At 42.2% G+C, this 23,581-nt stretch overlaps 1 protein-coding gene across 2 annotated transcripts in view; it reads right to left on the bottom strand.

Moving 5' to 3' along the window:
* Positions 1-21,588, bottom strand: part of GRIP1 (glutamate receptor interacting protein 1) — a 463,528-nt gene extending 441,940 nt beyond the window's left edge. Inside the window, exon 1 of one of the 2 annotated variants that reach the window (XM_060777502.2) lies at positions 21,345-21,588. In XM_060777502.2, the coding sequence (XP_060633485.1) occupies positions 21,345-21,399 (55 nt within the window). In that variant the 5' untranslated portion in view covers positions 21,400-21,588. The remainder of the gene's footprint in view (positions 1-21,344) is intronic. The other variant, XM_060777497.2, reaches the window with a different exon arrangement.
* Between the last annotated feature and the right edge of the window lie 1,993 nt (positions 21,589-23,581).

Below are 23,581 nucleotides of genomic sequence, written 5' to 3' on the forward strand. Positions count from 1 at the left end.
TAAGTCATCTTTAAAATTACAGCTGAGAAGCAAGGCATAAATAATTCAAATAAATAAAATGGCTACAGTTGCTTTGACCATGTGCAGACTAGAAAATTGTGACCTAGATAGCAAACTGGTATGATTCCCAAGCCTCTGGTTATTTAGTGCTGGAGATGTCAGTTCTAGTCACTAGTTCCAAACAAATGCTTATTTACATAAGAAAATGAAAATAAATTAGGAAGGCCTGTAGTAATTCCTTCTGGGGGAGATCAAGATTTGGATAAAAAAGGATTAGATTGATTTGGGGAAAGCACAGGGGAAGCTTTTCCCAAATTTGTTTGCATATGTACACTTAAAAAGTGCTGGGAAAGCTGCAGAGAAAGTATCTTATCACAGAGGAAAACAAGGCACATTTCAGCTCTCCATAGCCCAACAATGAAATAAGTAGAGCCCATGATCCAAAAGTAAGAAAACAAATAGAAGAAAATAAGGGGGCGGGGGGAGATCATACACTAGTAAGGCAACTGCTCTTTGTAGCATTCATTATTCCACAACTATCTTAATATGGGGTCTAACATGAGTCATTTCAATGAACTGAATACACATATCTGAAAAATACTCCATGATTCTGGAATAAAAAATATTTCTATCCCTCCCACCCCCAAGAATTTGAAGCAAAGTTCTTTGACTATATTACAAGTCCATGTATGGTGGACTTGTAATATAGTTAAAGAATTTTGGGAAAAAATGGTGAAAGAAACAAACAATATGATTAACAAAAAGGTGAAGAAACCCCCAGAAATGTGCCTATTAGGACTATTTAGAACAGGGGTCCTCAAACCTTTTAAACAGAGGGCCAGGTCATGGTCCCTCAAACTGTTGGAGGGCCAGATTATAATGTGAAAAAAACATGAATGAATACCTATGCACACTGCACATATCTTATTTGTAGTGCAAAAAACCACTTTAAAACAATACAATAAATAAAGAACAATTTTAACAGATATAAGCTTATTAGTATTTCAGTGGGAAGTGTGGGCCTGCTTTTGGCTGAAGAGATAGGATTGTTGTCACCTAACAACCTCTGAGGATGCTTGCCATAGATCAGTGGTTCTCAACCTTTCTAATGCTGCGACCCCTTAATACAGTTACTCATGTTGTGATGACCCCCCAACCATAAAATTATTTTTGTTGCTACTTCAGAACTGTAATTCTGCTCCTGTTATGAATTGTAATATAAATATCTTAAATACAGAATGTATTTCATTCACTGGACCAATTTGGCACAAATATCTGATATACCAACATTTGAATGATGGTGGGGTTGGAGCAGGGTTGATTTTGTCATTTAGGAGATGGGATTTATAGTTCACCTACAATCAAAGAGTATTCTGAACTCCACTAATGATGGAATTGAACTAAACTTGGCACACAGAACTCCCACATCCAACAGAAAATACTGGAAGGGTTTGGTGGGCATTGACCTTGAGTTTTGGAGTTGTAGTTCACCTACATCCAGAGAGCACTGTGGACTCAAACAATGATGGATCTGGACCAAACCTGGCACAAATACTCAATATGCTCAATTGTGAGTACAGGTAGAGTTTGGAGAAAATAGACATTTACATTTGGGAGTTGTAGTTACTGGAATTTATAGTTCACCAACAATCAAAGAGCATTCTGAACCCCACCAATGATAGAACTGGGCCAAACTTCCCACACAGAACGCCCATGACCCACGCTGCCTGCCCTCTCTCCAGGCCGGGCCTGCCTTCTCCCGCCTTCAGGATGGGGTCTCGCCCCATCCTGAAGCCGAGAGGTGGGGGAGGCGGCAGGCAACGCGGCTTTTGGCCTGCGCAACCTGCCCCCTCCCCAACCAGGCCTGCCTTCTCCCGCCTTCAGGATGGGGTCTCGCCCCGTCCTGAAGCCAGAAGAAGGCGGGGGAGGCGGCAGGCGGCGCAGCTTTGGGCCCGCGCCACCTGCCCCCTCCCCAACCGGGTCTTTCCCCCAGCTTCAGGATGGGGTCTCGCCCCATCCTGAAGCTGGGAGAAGGCGAGGGAGGCGGCAGGCAGCGTGGCTTTGGGCCTGCGCCGCCTGCCCCATCCGCAACCGGGCCTGCCTTCTCCCGGCTTCAGGATGGGGTCTCGCCCTGTCCTGAAGCTGGGAGAAGGTGGGGGAGGCAGCAGGCGGCGCAGCTTTGGGCCCGTGCCGCCTGCCCCCTCCACAACCGGGCCTTTCTCCCGGCTTCAGGATGGGGTCTCGCCCCGTCCTGAAGCCGGGAGAAGATGGGTGAGGCGGCAGGCGGCACGGCTTTTGGCCTGCGCTGCCTGCCCCCTCCCCAACCGGGTCTGCCCCATCCTGAAGCCGGGAGAAGGTGGGGGAGGCGGCAGGCGGTGCAGCTTTGGGCCCACGCCGCCTGCCCCCTCCCGCGCTGCCTGCCCCCTCCCCAACCAGGCCTGCCTTCTCCTGGCTTCAGGATGGGGTCTCTCCCCAGGCCAGGCCTGCCTTCTTCCAGCTTCAGGATGGGGTCTCGCCCCGTCGTGAAGCCGGGAGACGGTGGGGGAGGCGGCAGGCGGTGTGGCTTTGGGGATGCGTTACCTGCCGCTTCTCCACACCCCGCGGGCCAGATAAATGCCCTCGGGGGGCCAGGTCTGGCCAGCGGGCCGTAGTTTGGGGACCCCTGATTTAGAAGGTGTATCAGCACAGGAGATGAAGAAATTTGTCAATATTGCTTTGTTGCTGCAAACAAATAATAGACAAAACTTGGAAAGGAGAAAAAAGTGTTATCTATTAAAGATTGGAGAGACAGATTAGTAGATTATATCCAAATGACCAAGCTGACAAATAGCAGTAGAGGAAGAAATAATTAAGAATTTGCAAACAAATGGAGGCTGGCACTTGGGTATCTGGAAAAGAAGACAAAGGTAAATTTGAAGATTGCCATAAAGGGGATTCAGTGAAAGAAGATATATGGGTAGTTGCTGGATAGTTGTGTCATCCTTTTTTTGAGGGGCTTCGGAGGGCATGGAGGGGTCATGGATGAGGGGGATAGAGGGTTAAGAAATGTTAAGGTATAATTAACTGTACAGCCGAGTCTGATTTTTCATATGTTTAACAAGCATTGAATGTACACCCTTTTGTAAATCTTTTGCATACTTTTTTCTTTTTTTCTTTTTTTTTCTTTTGGTCATTTATATACACTATAAAACAATAAAACAATAAAAATTCTTTGAAAAAGTAATTGAAGTAGTATATCTCCTAAGCTAAAGAGATCTAAGCAGTGCATGCAGATATCTCAAACTTTCTCTGTGTCTTTCAAGCCATCCGAAAATACACGCCTCATGAGCACAAGAATCCAAAGACATAGTCATGTTAATCTTCAACAGTAGCCAAGGGATTTTGTTGCACCTTTGAGGGGTTGTCTTCTGAAAGAAAGAAAATGCATGGGAATAAGATGATAGGACTGTGAAAATCATGGGCCATTTCACTGGACTGGATGCACATAAGCAAATAGACTGACACTAACCATTCCTACGCCACTAAAAATGCTATAAGCAAGGTAAGTTAACTGTGTCTGCAAACTGACAAACTGAGCAAGTCTGGTTACCAGACAATCACTAATATGGGAATGCAGTGAAAAAGTGGGAGGACTTTTTGGGGAAAGGATATTATCTACAGCCTAGTCTGTTAAAATGTTAGATTGGGTAAGGATCATAGTGTGACGGCTGATGTCAGAGCACCTCCCTCTTTTTGGCTGGTTGTGTGGGTGCCCCATTTTCACAGCCAGAGGCACCCATAATGGTCAGACCTCAGACAGAGCTATAACTAGGAGCAGTAGCAACATGGAGCTGACTGCGCACTGGAGTAGATGTGCTTCTACACAACGGACCTGAATTCGGCACAAAACGAGTTCAACATATTGTCAAACACAAAACTATTCTGTTCCTATAACACTTGTATTTGCCTTTAGAATAGGTATTTGTTCATACCTATTCTAAGAATAAGTAAATGAGAAACAAACAGCTCCCAAAGCTTATGATGGGAGGAAAAGCAATGTGTATTTCCTTTTCTAGACTATTTTAGAAATAGCGAGTTCAGCAAATACAAGTTGTGTTAGACTTGAATAATAACTTTAACCACAGAATTATATTTCTGTAGTTTTCATTTTCATACTAGCTCATCATATTTCATTTGTCTGGAGTTTACTCTTCCTATTCAACTTTACTTGAAGAAACAAAGACTAAATTTTTACTCTGCTTAAATGTTTGCAAACTGCAGCTTACTTCATGCAATTTGCATTTTTCTTACCCAGTAATCCCTTCCTGCAATGTGCACATGACAAAGAATAAAACCTCCTTTTCCTGGTTGTGAAATCTATTTTCTGTCAATAGAGGTAATAAATTAGAAGAAAAGCCATCTATATGGTGATAAAGATTTGCCATGCATTACTAAGTTAAAAAATTCTAATACAACAAATAGCTGACATGAATCTGGGTTGAAGGACATGAATCCTGTAACTAACTGACATAAATAGAAGTGGGCACAATAAATATGTCCACAAAGGAAAGCATATTCTATTATGGATACAATCATGTAATCCCTAATGAGCCATTATGAAAATGACAGGGCTGCTTCCAAAGGAACAGTATTGAATAACAAATGGTTTTTAATAGTTCACTTCACATCAAGCAGGGAAAATGACATCTGAAAGGAAACTATCAGCCCTTGTATGTCCTTCTTGCCATACAAAGATAGCATTTCCCAATTTTAACTAAGTTAAAGTCTTTATTTCCAGAATACCCATTCTGCAAAAGGAATATATTATAGGTAGGATGATGGCAGCTGTTTCTTATACAAAGGACCAAATGTATCAATGATGGAATGAATGTCTTTTGTTTTACAGGCTTGAAACAGGATAGCTGGTTTCATTATAGGAAAGTTTCCCAAGAGCATATCTATGGTATGCAATGTACAGGATTGTATTTTGTGCTCTTATTCTCATGCATCAGTGCTGATCCTGTGCTAAAGTTGCTACAGCCTTCTGCAGTGATGCATGGAAGAAGGTTGACAGTAAAAGAATACATAAAGAGGGCATCTCCTTCAAGATATGAAAGACAATCGAACCTGTTTCCTATGGCAGCTCAGACAATGGATACATATACAATGCTCCCAAGAAAAGAGTGGCTTCCAGGAGGCTTTACTTAACAGACACCTACAGGATGGCATGATTATAGAACAGAATGTTGCCTAAACAGAGCTTTATGTGGTTTCTACACAGAATCCATTTTTACACCTATATGTTCCCACAAATAGGTGTGAAAACCCATTGCTTGTTTGTGGCAACAGCAGGTGAGAGCAAAATGGCTGACTCCTGTACAGTTTGGCCCAAGAGGCTGGAGTCATTGTACTGGAGTCATGTTACTCATATTTCTTTTCATTTTAAAGTTACAGACAATTTTCATTTCATTTAATGTTGTCTTCCTCTACTTTTACTTGACTGTTCACAAGGGATAAACCAAGTTGTTCTTTTTTGCAAGATGAAAAGTGACTGGATCAAGCCAATATTTCCATAGTCATTAAGCAAAGTTGTTTTAAGTATGAAAACTGCATTTCTTTTGAAAAGAATTGTTTCTCTCTGCTTGGAAGTTTTTTTCTGAAAAAAATCAGCTGGAGACAAATCCCTTCAAATGTTTGGAGAAGGGCACCTCTTTAAGTTGAAATTAAGACAATAATAATGTCAAAAGCAGAACAAAAAGGGCAGCTCAGTGCAGAAAATGTCTTTTTAGAGCTCAACTACATACTCAGAAATACCTTATGGTACAGAATGTTCTCACTTGAAACTTCAGGGTATTTGTCTAAGAGGAGTATATATAGACAGTACCCAAGTTACAAACATCTGACTCACAAACTATTCATACTTACAAATGGGGGCAAGACAACAAGAATGAGAGAAAGGGAAGGAAAATTCTCTCCTGAAAGAGTTATCATGGGGAAAAGGTGTCTCAGCTGAAGCTTTATCACCAATCTTTGTTTCCACGACAAGCCATTTTTTTCAAAATCCAACTGAACAGAGGCACAGACAGAAAACCATACACCACAGATAGCAAAACGCACACTCTCCTAAGCTGTCCAAAGCTTCTATCTATCTATCTATCTATCTATCTATCTATGGTTAGAGTTAAACTTTTAAAATGTACCTGTTCTGACAGGTAAATTAAACTTTAGAACAAGTCTACAAAAGCAGATAGTTTGTAAGTTGGAAACTGCCTGTAACTGCAATTCTTATTGTAATAAGCCAGGACCTCAGGGAACAGAGCTGTATACTAACACTTTATGATATTTTTTCCTGCATCTAAAAGTTTGCTTTCCATCTCATCTCCAAGGGCAACCAGTTGAAATATATGATTCTTCACCTGAAGAGATACACTTGAGGAAGGTGGTGTGATAGGATGCACCTCAAAGCACTTGAGCTACACAATGCAGTATCAGTAGAGGAAAGCTATTTTTGTGTTTGCTTTAAACATGCTTGAAAACATTCCACACATAATGCATAAACAAATGCTTTGAAAAAATTTCGTATCTTAAAATATCCCACTTGAGATATTGTGCCAATGTAATAAGAGGCTTGTTAGCATTACAGTAGGAAAGCCACACTGCTTCTTCTCTTCAAAGACACAAAAATAACATAGAAATGGGACATGCCATACTGAAAAATTATAATAGAAAAGGCATGGAAAGAGGAACAGAGCATGTAAACATGATGTAGTCTTTGTGTGCATAATAAATTGTCCTAGTGCTATACAGCTAGTAAAACAATCACATAGACATAAACATTGTAGAGTAGGCTGGGCACTATCTTGTCAGTGCTGTTCATATTGCCTTCTTCCCATGTCCACACTCTTCCCACTATAATGAACAAAAATCACAATGACTTTGCTGGGAAATGAGGTATATCGAGAGAATACAACATTTCCCAGCATTTGGGTAGGCATAAGATGGGGTATGTTGTTTAGAGGCCATGTGTTACCCATCGAGGTATAGAGGTAATGATTATTTCACACCTCAAGTCCTTTGTCCAATTGGGTGGAATATTTTAACAGCAATGAGAAACCAGTGTGTATTCAGTTGATTGGTTTGAATTATCATCCTATCAGAAAAGTTTCCACTTATTTGGCTGAAAAGGGGGACCACAATGGCTATCGTCAAATAAATGAATGGCTGCCTAACAGAAGACAGTGAAGACTTGCCCTCTGTTGCTCCAAAGAGCAGAATAAGATCCAAAGGACAACAATTGCAAGGATGCTGCAGTACTAGAAGATTTTGTGCCCAGGTATATACAACCCACACCTCTAGGTTTTCCTCTGCTGATCACTACATAGCTATGTTGCAGTGGGATGGGGAAGTAACATGAACAAGATGGATTTTCAGGGAGGGAGGAAAAGATCTGTTATATGTGTCATGGTAGAACATACCTTACATCCCTTTGGATCCCAGAACAAGATCCAAAGGATAAAAATGGCAAGACTGCCAACTACACACTGGTATAAACTTCATAATGGTAAGAGCTATTCTAACAGAGGAACAGATTGTCATAGGAGATTATGGGTTCTTTCCCTTTGTGGATTCATTCAAGCAAAGTTAGATAGTCATTTGTCAGAGACATAGTAGTTGTTTTCTGAACTAAAAGACTCCCAAGGTCCCATGCAAAATTATATTTATTTTGGCATCTACACAGCTCAGAGCAACATAATGTCTTTTGGATTTTTAACTGGCTGTTCTCATAATTATATGTGGTTGCACAATTGCAACAAGAAACCATTGCAGTTTTGAACTCAAACACCTATGTTCAGGTCTGAGTGCTTTCAAGGAAACTGAACAGCACTGTAAAAAAAGGTGTATATTTTCAAATTAAACATAGGCTTTAATAGCACCTCTCACTGATTTAAACATTTATACTTGCTGATACAAGAACAATTGCCATTTAAATTCATAGTTACAAACTGGGGAAAATGTAATTAAAATTCCTGTAAAACGATACAGGAGAACTGTATCTACTAGACCTTGAGAGTCTATAAAGTACTGTTCCCTTCCCTCTGTTTATATATCCTTGCTGGACAAACAAGTGAAATATCTCATATTGTGGTGTTTACACTTCATTGTTTTGTTATTCTCTAAGGAATTCCTTATTTATTTAAACCAGATTAAAGCTCAAGCTTTAATTTATTCTATTATTAAAATCAGAAGTGCTGTTTCAGCTGCTTACCAGTTGCAGTGAGCAAGAAATTTATTGTCAGACTATCTCATTAGAATATGAATCATTTTGGTCTTCAGTAAACCTCCCATAATATTCAGAGCATATATTCATTCCTATCAGTTCTGACTGGTGTAAGAAATGAAAACAAGTGGGCAGAGCATAACACTAAAGGATATATCAATCTCTGCTAAGGTTTTCTGCTGTGGAAATTTAAAAACAGAATCAAAAATTATGGTAAAGGAATTGTCAGAAGTATTCAAATTTTCTCTATTTGTTTGTCTACTAACAAGCTAGAGGCTTTCTCTCAAGCATAGAAATTTCTCCTATGGTCTACTGACAATCATTTCCTGTTCAGAGTTTCTATAAGTCAACGTGAATGACAATCAAGAAGATAACAACATGATAGCATGGAGATTTCTCAGTCACTGAGCAGTGGAGTTTCAACCCTAGAGTCCACAGACTGAACAGCTATATACTCAAAATAAGAAAGGACAATCCAAAAGGATGTTCCTGGATTTACAAGGGCAGAACTCCTGCCTCTCCAACACTAAATAATTATATCCCATCTTAACTGACATGGCTCCATCCAACAGAATCTCGATATCTATAGTTTGGTTTCAGGGTACAGCTTTCAAACACAAAATATATCCATAAAGTATAAATCCTAAGATTTCATAGGACAGAACCTGCTATTATTTTGAACACTTTTACCCCAGTGGTGGCCCTCACCTGTGGAAATCACTTCCCAGGGAAATCAGGTCATCGTCATCCCTCCTCACCTTAGGTAGAAGGTAAAAACGTGGATGTGGGACCAGGCCTTTGGGCAATTAGGCAGAAAGGACAAATGAAAATGTTGACAATGGCTTGGAAAAGGATTATGGATAAGTTAAATGGAGTATTCAATCATAGTATATGGCTAGATAAATGGCCACCAGACTGGTAATAGCTCAGTGGACTGTAAATATATTGTTTTAATGGTTCATGTCTTAATGTTTTATGCTTTTAAATGTTATAATTATTGCTGATTGTATTTTTTTTATGTGGCATTGCATTGTTGCCAACTGGAAGCCACCCTGAGTCCCCCTAAGTGTTGAGAAGGGTGTTGTAAAAGTGTTCAAAATAAATAAATAAAATAAATATTATTATACAATATGAGAAAGATCTTAAACGTGTTAGTTTTTGTTTGATAACTGAAAAACTTCAGATGATGCATGAGACATCATTTTTCAAAACTGTTCCTATTTTTCCCCATTACTTTCAATTTGCCTATATATTATATATCTTATGCTCAGTTGTCATATTGTTATTTTGTTGTCACATTTTCATGAACATACATCTGGAGTATGGTTTGTATTGCCCTGCACAAAATGAATGTTCACAAATTTGTATCAATTGGCCCATTTCCATCATTATCGCTATTATTATAATTAATTTTATTACCAGCACCATTACTTGTTCAATTGATGCTGCTGCAGTCTCCCTTACAGCTCAGCATAGCAAACATAAAATCCACAGTCAAAACCACAAATTACATGTATCTAAAACCACAAATCATCAAGCTACAAAATATCTAAGATAATGTATCTTCCAAAACTTAGTAAGATTCTTGTTTCCTGCATTCTTCCTCTCTGTGAGTATTTCCTTTTAGCATCAGACAATTTATTTTGTGATAAGCAGGCTAGGAATAGGGCTTTCTAAAATTCATGCACCTGTCTCCAGCTCCCCCAAATTCAAAACAGAGAAGTGGGGGAACTAAAGTCATGGATGGGGTTTTTTTTCAGTTTCATTCCCATAAAGTTTAAAGTGTGGTAATGCAATATAAACATAAACACCAAGTTACAATCAACGTAATTAAAATAAATGTCCCACTCTATGCATAACTGCAATCAGTGTAGGTTTCTAAAAGCCTTTTAAAGTGTAAAACACAATAACACTAGCTTTCTTTATCTACTGTTAATGTTGAGCTAGCATTAGATCTCTTTGAAAGCTTAAAACTTTGAGCTATGAAGTAACCATACCATCCAGCCAACTCATGGGTCTACATATGTATCCAGTTCAGTTGTGTTAGCAGGCACTCCAAGAGTGTATTTTCATTGCAGAATTTCTCCCATGTTCCTCAGTTTGGAGTTGAGTAGCACCCAACCCCTGAAGATGCATTCTGGGTTCCATTTCCAAGTCCTACCAGGAGGCCTCCATGGGACTCCATTTCTAAAGTGCATGGAAACAGAACCCAGACTACGTGGGATGTGGTCCTGGATTGGTTGCATGGAAAATGTACCGTATATTCCGGCATATAAGATGACTGGGCGTATAAGACGACCCCCAACTTTTCCAGTTAAAATAGAGAGTTTGGGATATACTCACCGTATAAGACCACCCCTCTTCCAATGCACACCACATACATTTTTAAAAAAAATCAAGATTTGAATTCAATATGGTAATTTTAATTCAAATGCTTCTGACATGCAGGTTCCTATGAGAGGGACATTGTACCTTACATTGGACATTATAGTTGCTCTTCCTCCCTTGAATTTCATTTACACTCTGGGTCCTTTACATCATGCTGGCAAGTATGAAAGCAGACTTTAAATGGTTCAGATTACATGTATGTTGGCATAGAAGCTTGCATGCAAATAGAAGTCAGGCTTTGTACGATGAGTACTGAGGTGAAGGCAAAGCATTTGTAGAATTTTTATCTATAAGCAGTCTTTAAAAATCAGGACCTCCTATCAGAAGAGAGGGGCAGATTGGACCTCATCCTTCAGAAATGTAGCATTTGGCATGGAACATGTTTACTGGGTCACATCCTGACATGTCTTCATCCTCAAATCACCGTGACAGCTTGAATTGTTTTAGAGTTTCTCAAGAACACAGTCAGGTGATGTTTAATTGTTAGAAGGGGAAAAGAGATCAGAAAAGAGGAAGGGGGACCCTGGGTCAATAAGAGCTTTCCAGTTTGACTTCTGTCAAAAATGAAATGCAAAGATATAGGATGGGGGACGTGTGGCTCGAAAGCGGTATGTGTGAAAAAGATCTTGGGGTCCTTGTGGACAACAAGTTAAACATGAGCCAACAATGTCATGCGGTGGCAAAAAAAAAACCAATAGGATTTTGGCCTGCATGAACAGGGGCATAGCGTCTAGATCCAGGGAAGTCATGCTCCCCATGCTCTATTCTGCCTTGGTTAGACCAAACCTGGAATTACATTGTGTCCAATTCTGGGTACCACAACTGAAGGGAGATGTTGACAAGCTGGAATGTGTCCAGAGGAAGAGGGTGACTAAAATAATCAAGGTTCTGGAGAACAAGCCCTATGAAGAGTGGCTTAAAGAGCTGGGTATGTTTAGTCTGAAGAAGAGAAGGCTGAGAGGAGACATGATGAGAGCCATGTATAAATATGTGAGAGGAAGTCATAGGGAGGAGAGAGCAGATCAAGGGTCTGGAGAACAAGCCCTATGAGGAGTGGCTTAAAGAGCTGGGTATGTTTAGTCTGAAGAAGAGAAGGCTGAGAGGAGACATGATGAGAACCATGTATAAATATGTGAGAGGAAGTCATAGGGAGGAGAGAGCAGATCAAGGGTCTGGAGAACAAGCCCTATGAGGAGTGGCTTAAAGAGCTGGGTATGTTTAGTCTGAAGAAGAGAAGGCTGAGAGGAGACATGATGAGAGCCATGTATAAATATGTGAGAGGAAGTCATAGGGAGGAGAGAGCAGATCAAGGGTCTGGAGAACAAGCCCTATGAGGAGTGGCTTAAAGAGCTGGGTATGTTTAGTCTGAAGAAGAGAGGGCTGAGAGGAGACATGAAGAGAGCCATGTATAAATATGTGAGAAGAAGTCATAGGGAGGAGAGAGCAGATCAAGGGTCTGGAGAACAAGCCCTACGAGGAGTGGCTTAAAGAGCTGGGTATGTTTAGTCTGAAGAAGAGAGGGCTGAGAGGAGACATGAGAGCCATGTATAAATATGTGAGAAGAAGTCATAGGGAGGGGGGAGGGAGGGAGGGGGCGAGGAGGAGGAGCGGCGGGCAGCATGGTAGCCTACTGGGCTGTCTTCACCCTCGCCGGCACGGAGTTGGCTCCGCCTCCGCCCTCCATCTCAGAACAGCTGCTGCAGGAGGGCCTCAAAGCCAGAGCAACTGCCGAGGGATCCTCTTCTCCCACTGCCTCCCCACTCCGGTTTTGGTTCTCTCAGCAATTGCTCTGGCTTTGAGGCCAGAGGCGGAGCTAGCAGCAGACCAGTGGCGGAGGGGACAGCACAGCATGCAAACACCCCCGCCGGCCTGGTAAAGCAACAGGAGCTGAAGCCGGGGCGGGAAGGGCGGGGTCCTCCACGGGGGCGGGGCCTCAGCAGCCAGAGGCGAGCTCTCCCGGCCACCCCTCTGGCTTTGGCTCCTGCGGCAGCTAGGATGGAGGGCGGAGGCGGAGCCAACTCCATGCCGGCGAAGGTGAAGACAGCCCAGTAGGCTACCACGCTGCCAGCTTGGCAGCGAAGCCTGCCGCTCCTCCCCTCTCCCCCCTCCCTCCCCCCTCCCTCCTCCGCAGGCTCCACCACGCGGGGATGCCCAGGGCAAGGGAGACGAGGGAAAAATGATCCCAAAAAAATTATACCGGGGTACAAGATGACTCCCCACTTTTGAAATGATTTTCCTGGCTTAGAAAGTCGTCTTGTACCCCGGAATATACGGTAGTTCTTGAATTGTTGTTGGATCCAACACCCAAACAAACCTTGTATCATATTTTTATTATATTCTCTCTTTCCTAAAGAATATTCTCCTCTGTCAAGTGTTGTCACCCAAACAGGAAAGTAGTGGAAGAGGGAGGAATGCAAGTCCTGCTATTAATGTGGGAGGTTTGGGGTTTGGTTTTGTTTTCAGTTTTAAGAAACTGAAAGTGTCTTTAAAAAATAAAGTAGGCATTCTTAACAGATTAAAGGGGAAGATGATGATCACAGTACATTATTGGTGCCCCATCTTTTTCAAATACAGGAACTGAAGGAGCTGATGGCCCCAACATGCAGCCACTGCCAGCCAACATATTTGTGTGTTTATACCACATCTTTGAGGGAGGAGCAACTATTCTCAGAATGCCAATTGCAGTGAATTAGAGCAGAGCTACAGCAGCTGCCGGGGAGTAGTCACAGAGTTATTATCAAGGTCTAAGGCTCTAAGCCCATTGAGTCATTAGCTTCCATTTCTACGTAGTTTTAGGATGAACATAACTTACTTGTAGTAATCATGTAGAAGCAATAGGAGCTGGATAGTTAGAAGTAGATAAAAAAGGAAGTGCATATTTCAGCTCACAGTGAAATGGAAGCAATTTATATTTTATACTTAGCATTTAAAAATGTTTAGCATCCTAATTCTGAGCTGTGCATTTGCGATGTCACCTTAATTTTAAACCATAAACAAACAAGACCCATTGTTTGCTAGACTCCTGTCAAAACTGATTAGCCGTAAAGCTGACACAGGAGACCCATAAAACGATTTCATTTAACTTGATTGGAAGAAATACAGAAGAGTGTCAGCACTCCTCCCCAATACTTTTGTTCCTCCTTCCTTCTTTCAGATGTCACCTCAAAAGTGTTTTAGGTAGCTTATAACTGGATTTGTTTTAGCTGCTTAAGTGGAAAATCTGGAGGAAAATATGCCCTGAATTTTAATCATACATTGTATTACATCTGTGGGTTTTTACATGTCATTTCTGAAGTGGCAGGGTTTTACTTCAGCTACTATGTTACAAACTCATTATTCAACAGAAACTAATTCGGATCTTGTAGAAAAACTTTCTCTTGTGCAACCTTAACTGAACAAATGGAAGAAGACGAAAATCAGTTCCAATTGGTTTGGTTTTCTGTTAATTAAAACTATAGGAATACAGACCCCAAAGTGCTGTGTCATGTACATTGATAATGCTACATAAATAAATAATGACGGTGATGATTACTATGATGATCATGATCTAATTTTAAAATCTAAAATCTCATTAATTTGTAAACTGTCTGTTCTATGTTGGGTGTCAAGTAGGTGCTTTTTATGTGCAAAGGCAGCAAATATATTGTCCAATTTGTTTATGCATGTACAGTAAACCACTTTGAGCACTATTTTGAGAGAAAGGTATACACACATATATAAATATAAATACAAATAATATAGATTTGCTTGGCTGCCTTTCTGTATAAAGCTCCTTTCTATATGGTTTAAGTGATTTCAACCACATGATCACAGGAATTCTCTGAAAAAGAAACACGATGATTTCACCGTTGAAATTCCCTGATTTGCCCAGAAAGCTATTAGTACAAATGCGGTTGGCCCTCCATATCCATATATTCTACATTCATAGATTCAACCATCCACGGCTTGGATTAAAAAAACAATTAAAAGGCAACCTTGTTTTTGCCATTTTGTATAAGGGGGGCCATTTTAGTGCACCATTGTATATCATGAAATGTGAGCATCCATGGATTTAGTCTCTATGGGTTGGGTGCCCAGGGACCAAACTCAAGTGGATATCAAAGGCCCACTGGAGTTATTATTGAAGAGGGCAGACTGTTTTTTTATAGTTGGATGACAACTAGAGTTATCAAGTTTTCAACCACTCTTGCCCCTGTAGCTTTAACAGCAGTATTATATGCAAAGATTAGACTGGACTGTCAGGTGCACAACATAAAGCCTTCACCTGCATACCAATCTGCTGTTCAATTATTCCCCAGCAAGTGTGTGTAAAGTTGCATTTTGAAAGTGCAAGTGATAATAAAGAAGGTTCGTAATTGGCAGGTGCATGAATCAAGCAGGAGATTGAAGTCTGGAAACATCAAGGCAAAAATGTCATTCCCTTGCTGAGGATAATGTGCTTCTGTTTAGTAATAAAGATTTTCCATTTTGTCTGTTTTATTTTATATTTAGGGAGAATAGACAAAGAGCATATGTATGCAACATGTTTGTTAAATCTTGAAAGCAAAGAGAATGATATATAAGGAACTATGGAAAGAAGTGACTTAAGGAGAAAATTCAGTAGAGTTCAAGCCAGGTGTTGAATTATTTAAAGGTTTTTTTCTGGTTGATTTTGAAGGGAAATGCAATTTTGTTATCTTTATCCTGATGATTATGTTTGCTTGGGCTGAAGAGTATATAAATGGAAAGCATCACCTCTTTCACACAAGACTTTCCTCTATAAGTTATATACTGGACTTTCTACATTACTCTATTATGTATGCTTATTTGCACATATATATCCATTAAATAGATTATCTGAGGTAGGGACTACTACTTCTTTGAAACTAAAAGACTGATGCAATAATAGTCAGAAAAAATGAAGCCAGACTGTTGTCTTGAAAAGCATTTCAAAACAGAAATATAACCTACTAACAGCAGAGGGAGATGTAAGCAAACTGGCTTGGAATCAGAATTAACAATATTTGCAACTGCCTTCTTAAGACCTAAAATGCTTCTTCAGACCCACATTCAGATCTAAATTGCTTCTTCATTTTGCTACAAACACTGGAAATTTTTCCTGGTGATTTAAAAGGGTTTATCTAGTTTCCGTTTGCTATTCTAGCACAACATCAATTAGTTATTTTGATCATTTCATATTTTTCATATGTCTAAAAGGGAAGACAGATAATTGAATTTGAAGAAGCTCTCACATTTTGCTAAATTGATTAGCTAAGCTTGAGCAATATAAAATGAACTCTACCTCAGAAATCCAAAGTGGTTTTGTGTTGTTTATCTCACGGAGAATGAAAATAAGAGAGTAACAATAATTTGAAAAAAATGGGTTCACTGAACTCTGTTAGGAAAATAAGCTGAACAGAAAATACAAATTAAATAAACAAGCATGAGAACTGTTTACAAAGCAGCATTATCTCCTGGTGCAGAAAAACATCAAAGGAGAAAAGACATCCAAAGGCAATTGTTCAACTGTATACAATCCTCCACTCTCCCCACCCAGATAAAGCATTCCTGATTCTTATTCTTATTCACAGAAATGGAGCCACTGTCTCTGGTATGCAGAGATAATTTTGATTTTGTAAGAGTTTTTCTTAACTAAACTAGCAACTTTGTGACCATATGTCTATCTATCTACTTGTTTATTTTCCCCAAACATCTAAATTATTCAAATCTGTCTTGCTTTTAGTTCTTGTTTAGTACAATATTATGGTAACAGAACAAAATCATACAAGTTGTCCATTACTGGATTTCATTTCATTTAACCTTGTAAAAACTAATTAAAGTGTTTATACATGATTACTTTTGTCGTTCGCCAAAAAAAGAACAGCACATCTAAGCAGATTTCTATACTCAGAGTTAAACACTGATTTCCTTAAAGAGATCAGAAAGCTCCATACTTCGGCTTTTTGTACTTATAAAACAGGAAATCAAGAAATGCCCAGATTTCATTAGTGAAATCTTACCAACCAAAAAACTGTCATAACATCCAAAGGAATGTATGCATTTGTGCATTACATTTTGATCAGTTATATATACTTCAAGACTGCAATTTCAGAATATCACAGCCTAAATCAGGCACTTAACACACATAACTGTATGCACAATGCACAAATATAACAAGCACACAAAAATGGATGAAAATGACATAGCTCACTTTCAAATGCATTACAGATTCATTCAGTGTAGATAGCCTGAATGTAACAGAATACCCAATCCTTGCTTATTTTGGAATTTATCTAAAAATATAAAATCTGGTATATATGTTGTTGTTGTTCATTCGTTCAGTTGTTTCCCACTCTGTGTGACCTCATGGACCAGCCCACGCCAGAGCTCCCTGTCAGCCATCACCATCCCCAGCTCCTTCAGAGTCAAGCCAGTCACTTCAAGGATGCCATCCATACTTCTTGCCCTTGGTATATAGTTTAGCATAAACTAAATAATATCATACAAATTTTATTTTCATGTTGCCAGTTTATTAATCTACCTGACTCACAACATGTACTCCATCTCCATGTCAGTAAAAGCATAAATGTATTTTAGATACTACTGACCACAACAAAAATAAATTCTGTATTTTTCACATTCCAGGGATTCTGATTTCTCCCATGAACATGTCCTTTGGAGGTTTGCAGATTTCTGCACAGGCATCACTTGGTGTAAAAATTTAAAAGCTTCTTAACCATCAATGGAGATGAATGGTCATGTTATTAACACATTGAGACAAGAGTATAAAACACTGAATGCTGTATATGTAAAGACATATATGGCACAACAATAACAGCAGTCATACAGGAAACACTCTGCAAGTTTTGCCCGCAGAATCTAATAAAATCTTTGAGCACACAACACAGAGAAGTTCAGAAATCAAGTACTGAATACTTGAAGTAAGCATTTTGCTGGGCCTTGGAATAAATGTCAAGTTGCCTGCTATGAAGAATATGAAAACAGACTGTTAAGAACCCCTATAAGATGTACTCTTATTATATGAAAGCATAACACTCCAAGATATTCTTTGAAGAGGGCAGAAAAAACTCAATTCCACAAAGGCTTCTCCAAAACAGAGAGAACACAAGGGATATGGAATATCTCACACGAAGACCTTCTATAGTCTGTAAATATATCATGCTTGTTTACCGTATATCTTCAATTCTAAGATGCTGTCGATTATAATTTCACACTATTGATTGTAATTGCACACTAGTTTAGTACCACCAATAGAAAAAAGCTTTATTTATATATATTTTAAAAGCACCTGTAGTTCTAAGGTGCACTCCACTTTTAGGGATACATATGGGGGGAAACAGTGTCTTGGAATGAAAGAAATACAGTAGTTGTTTGGGGGAGTGCTATTACTACCCTGAAGGCAGCATTCTTTTGGAAGGGTTGTACATTGAGACTTTGGCATCATCTTGCCATAGCACTAGGCACATGGAAACTTATGCTTCACAGGGAATTATCCATCATCCTTTCCTTTTGCATTCTGTGCCACCTGCCCTGACACTTCAAGAACCCCAGTAAGTACATAAAGTTATTTCTTTGTTTATGGAATGTCATTGAATCATAGAGTTGGACAAGACTTCATCCATGCCCATCCAGTCCAGCCCTCTGCCTTGCAGGGAAAGCACATTCAAAGCACCCCCGACAGATAGTCATCCAGACTCTGTTTAAAAACCTTCAATGAAGGAGCATCCATCTCACACTGAGACAGTGAGTTCCACTGTTGAACAGGTCATATGGCCCTTCCAAACAGGCCCTATATCACAGGATCTGATCCCAGGGTTTCCCTTTATCCCAGATAATCTGGCACTGTGGGCTCATATAAACCAGTTTAAAACAGAAAACCTGGGGTCAGTTCCTGGGATATAGGACCTGTCTGGAAGAGCTCTTACAGTCAGAAAGCTCTTCCTAACATTCAGGTGGAATCTCCTTTCCTGTAATTTGAACCCACTACTCCGAATCTGAGTCTCCAGGGCAGCAGGAAACAAGTCTGCTCCCTCTTCCTTATGACATTTTTTCAAATATGTAAATTTCTCATATTTACAGGGTAGCAGGAAACAAGTCTGCTCCCTCATAACCTCTTTTCTCCAAACTAAACATACCCAGCTTCATTAACTGTTCCTCATAGAGTTTGGCTTCCAAATCTTGGATCATTTTGATTGCCCTCTGGACACGTTGAGTTTGTCAATATCCCTCTTGATTGTGGTGTTCAGAATTGGACACAGTGTTATTCCACAGCAGACTGGAAAGAAACCATAACTTCCTTTTCCTTTTCATGTTATGCCAACCTTGAGAGCTGCAAACTCTGAGAATGGTGCCTTGAGATTTGGGCATCACCTTGCCACAATATTTACCACATGGAAACTTCACAAGGAAGTCTCCATCCATTTTTTTTCCTTTGCAATGTTGAGTACCTCAGGAATCCCCCAGTATCTCATGCAAATTTAAGGAGGAGTTGGATTTTGCTGAGCCCTTGAAGTAGGCATGGGGGAACTTGGACCCTCCTGGTGTTTTGGACTGCAACTCCCACAGTTCCTAACGGTCTCAGGCCCCTTCCTTTCTTTCCTTTCCTCTCCTTTCCTTTTAAGTGGCTGAGGGAGAAAGGGGCCTGAGGCTGTTCGGAATTGTGGGAGTTGAAGTCCAAAAAACCAGGAGGGTTTTTCTGGCCACCACAATTTGAGAGGCCAGAACTCCTTCTCAAGTCTGCATGAGTTTCTGGGGGGATTCCTGAGGTGTTCAACACTGCAAAGGAAAAGAACCATGGAGACTTCTTTGTGAAGTTTCCATGTGCCAAATATGGCAAGATGATGCTCAAATATCAAGGTACAGTTCTCAGAGAGTGCTGCTCTCAAGGTTGCAATAACATGGAAGGGGAAGGGAAGTCATGGTTCCTCTCTAGTCTGCTGTGGGATAACACTGCCCAATTCTGGCCACCACAATTTGAGAGGGAAAACTGTGAGTCTGTTAGAAATTGTGGGAGATGGAGTCCAAAACAACTAGAGGGCTGAAGTTCACCCATGCCTGCTCCAAGGGCTCAGCAAAATCCAACTCCTCCTCAAGTCTGCATGAGCTACTGGGGGGATTCCTGAGGCATTCAACACTGCAAGGGCAAAGAATGATGGAGACTTCTTTGTGAAGTTTCCATGTGACAAATGTTGTAGCAAGATGATTCCCAAATCAGAAGACATGGTTCTCTGAGAAAGTGTGGCTCATTCAAGGTTGGCATAACATGAAAAGGAAAGGGAAGTTATGGTTTCTTTCTCGTGGGAGTTGAAGTCCAAAACACCTGGAGGATCCAAGTTTGCCCATACCTGCTCCAAGAGCTCAGCAAAATCCAACTCCTCCTTAAGTCTGCATGAGATACTGGGGGGATTCCTGAGGTAATCAGCACTGCAAAGGAAAAGAACCAAGGAGACTTCTTTGTGAAGTTTCCATGTACCAAATGTTGTGCCAAGATGATGCCCAAATCTCAAGGTACCATTCTCAGAGTGTGCGGCTCACATGGTTGCCATAACATGAAAGGGCAAGGGAAGTAACGGTTCCTCTCTAGGCTCCTATGGGATAACACTGTCCAATTGTGGGTACCACAATTCAAGACGGAAAAGGATGAAGCCTAAGGCTGTTAGGAATTGTGGGAGTTGAAATCCAAAACACTTGGAGGGTCAAAGTTTGCTCATGCCTGCTCCAAGGGCTCAGCAAAATCCAACTCCTCCCAAGTCTGCGTGAGATACTGGGGGGATTCCTGAGGTATTCAACACTGCACTGGAAAAGAACCATGGAAACTTCTTTGTAAAGTTTCCATGTGCCAAATGTTGGGACAAGATGATGCTCAAATCTCAGGACACTGTTCTCAGAGAGTGTGGCTCTCAAGGTTGCCATAACATGGAAGGGCAAGGGAAGTCTTCCTCTCTAGTCTCCTGTGGGATAACACTGTGCCCAAGTCTGGGCACTACAATTCAAGAGGGAAAGTGATGAAGCCTGAGGCTATTCGGAATTGTGGGAATTGGAGTCCAAAACACCTGGAGGGCCCAAGTTCGCCCATGCCTGCCCAGGAGCCAAAGACCTCCAGAAAGCCGTGGTGGGCATGCCTAAACTTCCCACCTCCGAGGGCGACGCTTTCCCACCGGGAAGAGTTCCTCCAGCCAAGAAGGCGCCTCTCCCTTCCTTCGAGGTCTAGAGGCAGGTGCTTCCGACTCCCAAACGGCTCTCTGGGTGCAAAGCGACTTTCCCTGTGTGAGGCGAGCAAGAAGCCCTCCCTCGCAGAGAGGGTTGGAAACTTCGCCTAGAAGACCAGGAGGCACAGCCAGCCAGGCAGGCCCCATGGAGAGGGGCTGGGAGGGGGCAGAGTCCAAAACAGGCGGGGAAAAGTTGCCTCCCAACTGGAAAAGCAGCCCCTGGGTGCCTCTGGGAGGCCAGGGCCTTTGGGCGCCTCCCGCCCCGTGGGCTGGCCATTCGGCAGCCCCCTTCCTGGGCTTCCCCGCCTTCGGGAGGCAGAGCGCACCTGAGGGGAGGCGGAGGCGGCCTGTGAGGAGGGGAGGGGAGAGAAGAAGGGGTGCCTCCCTCCCTCCCTCCTTCCGCCTTGGCGCCACCACGGTTGCCACCAAAGCTTGGCCCCCTCCCTCCCCCCTGTTGGGCCCTCGCGTGGCCTCTCGGGCCCCAGCCTCACCTCGCTCCTGCTCGGCTTGCAGGCAGACGGGGATGGTCTTCTTCCAGCCCGGCATGGCTCCTTCAGGGCTGCGGCGGGGAGCACATTGCAGTCCAAGGCGGCGGCGGCAGAAGCAGCAGCAGCAGTAGTAGCGCCTCCTCCTCTTTTCCCTCCGCTTCTGGAGAAGAGGAGGAGGAGGAGGAAGGGGCGGCGAGGGGAAGGGAGGGGGGTCCTCAGGGCAGCCGAGGCTGGAGAGGCAAGACGAGGCGAGGCAGAGGAGGCACGGTCCGCTCCACTGAGGAGGAGGAAGAAAGGGAGAGGGAAGGGGCGCCCTGGGGTTCAGCTGGGGACGCAGAAGGGGGGCCTCGCCTGCCTCACCCCGCCGCCGCCGCCGCTAGCAGGTGGGAGTTGAGGGGGCCGCGAGGGAGAGGCGCCCCCCAAGACGCCCAGCCAAGCCAAGGAGGAGGGAAGGGAAGGGAAGGGAAGGGATGGGAGGAGGCAGGCAGGCAGCTCCCGCGCAGCCCCTCCAGAGGAGAGCCCTTTCTCACACCCGCACACACCGTGTTTCACTCTCTCACACACTCTCTTTCCTTGCCTCACGCTCTTTCTCTCACACATACACAGGGAGGGCCACACTCCATTCATATAGTTCTACAAAACGACCCACTCGGAGCAATGGGTTCAAATTCCAGGGAAAGAGATTCCACTTGAGTATTAGGACATTAAGAACTTCCCGCCTGGAAGAACTGTGCAGCAGTGGAACTCTCTGCCTCAGAGTGTAGTGCAGTGATTCTCTACCTTTTTTTGACCATGGACCACCTTGATCTAGGACCACTTTGACCAGGGACCACTTGACTAGGACCACTTAGTCAAGCAGTGGAACTCTTTGCCTCAGAGTCTAGTGCAGTGGTTTCCAACTTTTTTGACCAGGCACCACTTGACTAGGGACCACTTCACCAGGGGCCATTTTGACCACAGATCACTTTGACCAGGGACCACTTTGACCAGGAACCACTTTGACCAGGGACCACCTTGACCAGGGGCCATTTTAACCAGGGACCACTTTGACCAGGGACCACCTTGATCAGGGACCACCTTGACCAGTAACCGCCTTGTCCAGGGACCACTTGACCAGGGATCACTTTGACCAGGGACCACTTTAACTAGGGACCACTTGACCAGGGGCCATTTTGACCATGGATCACTTTGACCAAGGATCACTTGACCAGGGACTACTTTGACCAGGGACCACCTAGATCAGGGACCACTTTGATCAGGGACCACTCTAAAACATTTTTACCAAAAGGGTTACAAATCAGTTTTTGGTCAACTTCAGATTCAGTTTGGTTATTTAGGGTGCCGATTCAGAAAACGGCATTGGGTAAACTACATCATGTATAGTTTCTGATGGAGAACGTACGCCATCCAGTAGACATCATCTGCTCCCCCACAGAAAAGCATATTTAATAATCTAGAACAGATGTGATAGTAGTAATATTTTGTGGGTAGTCAGCCTCTCCCCTCCCGATATCCCCATTGCCTCGTCACTATAAGAGGGTTTTGCAAGACCAGTCACTCTCATTGCCACGCAGTTTCAAGGCAATAGTGAAGTAATTGTGAGGCTGCAAACCATATTTTCATTCTTGCAGACCAGTGAAAGCTAAAAACCTTGTGAAACGACAGCTCCTATAACTCTATAGCATTGATCCATGGCAGTTAAAGTTGTGTCAAACTGCATTCATTATTCAGTGTAGGTGCACCCTCTGTTTCACAGATGTACACATACAATTTCAGGAATATGTCAAAGCCATTCAAGCCCACATCCAAACCATACACCCTAGACTGGGCCAAGTCTCTTGTGAAAACAGCTATGGGTCAAAGGAGTTGTGAGATACAGGTTCATAATCTTTTACGCAGTATCCGAAAACCCCCAAAACTGTTCACATGGATGGATGAGGGAGTAGCTCCTCTGCTTTCTGGTGATACTATTTACAGAAATTGCAAAATTGCCAAATGTATTGTGTATAAAATTTACTTCAGGCTAGGTGTGTGAGATGTACAGGAAGCATAAATGCATGTCCAATTTAGATTTTGGTCCTGTCTTCAAGATATCTCATTATGGACATGTAAATCTAAAACACTTCTGGTTCCACACATCAGATAAAAGATGCTGTGCTGTACCAATTTCTCTCCACTGGTGGGGTTTGCCTGTCATCCATTTGGAAAAACAGGCTTCCCATGTCCCCTACCACCACTCT

This window comes from Anolis sagrei, chromosome 5 (genome assembly GCF_037176765.1).
Source record: "Anolis sagrei isolate rAnoSag1 chromosome 5, rAnoSag1.mat, whole genome shotgun sequence".
Taxonomy (NCBI): Eukaryota; Metazoa; Chordata; class Lepidosauria; order Squamata; family Dactyloidae; genus Anolis; species Anolis sagrei.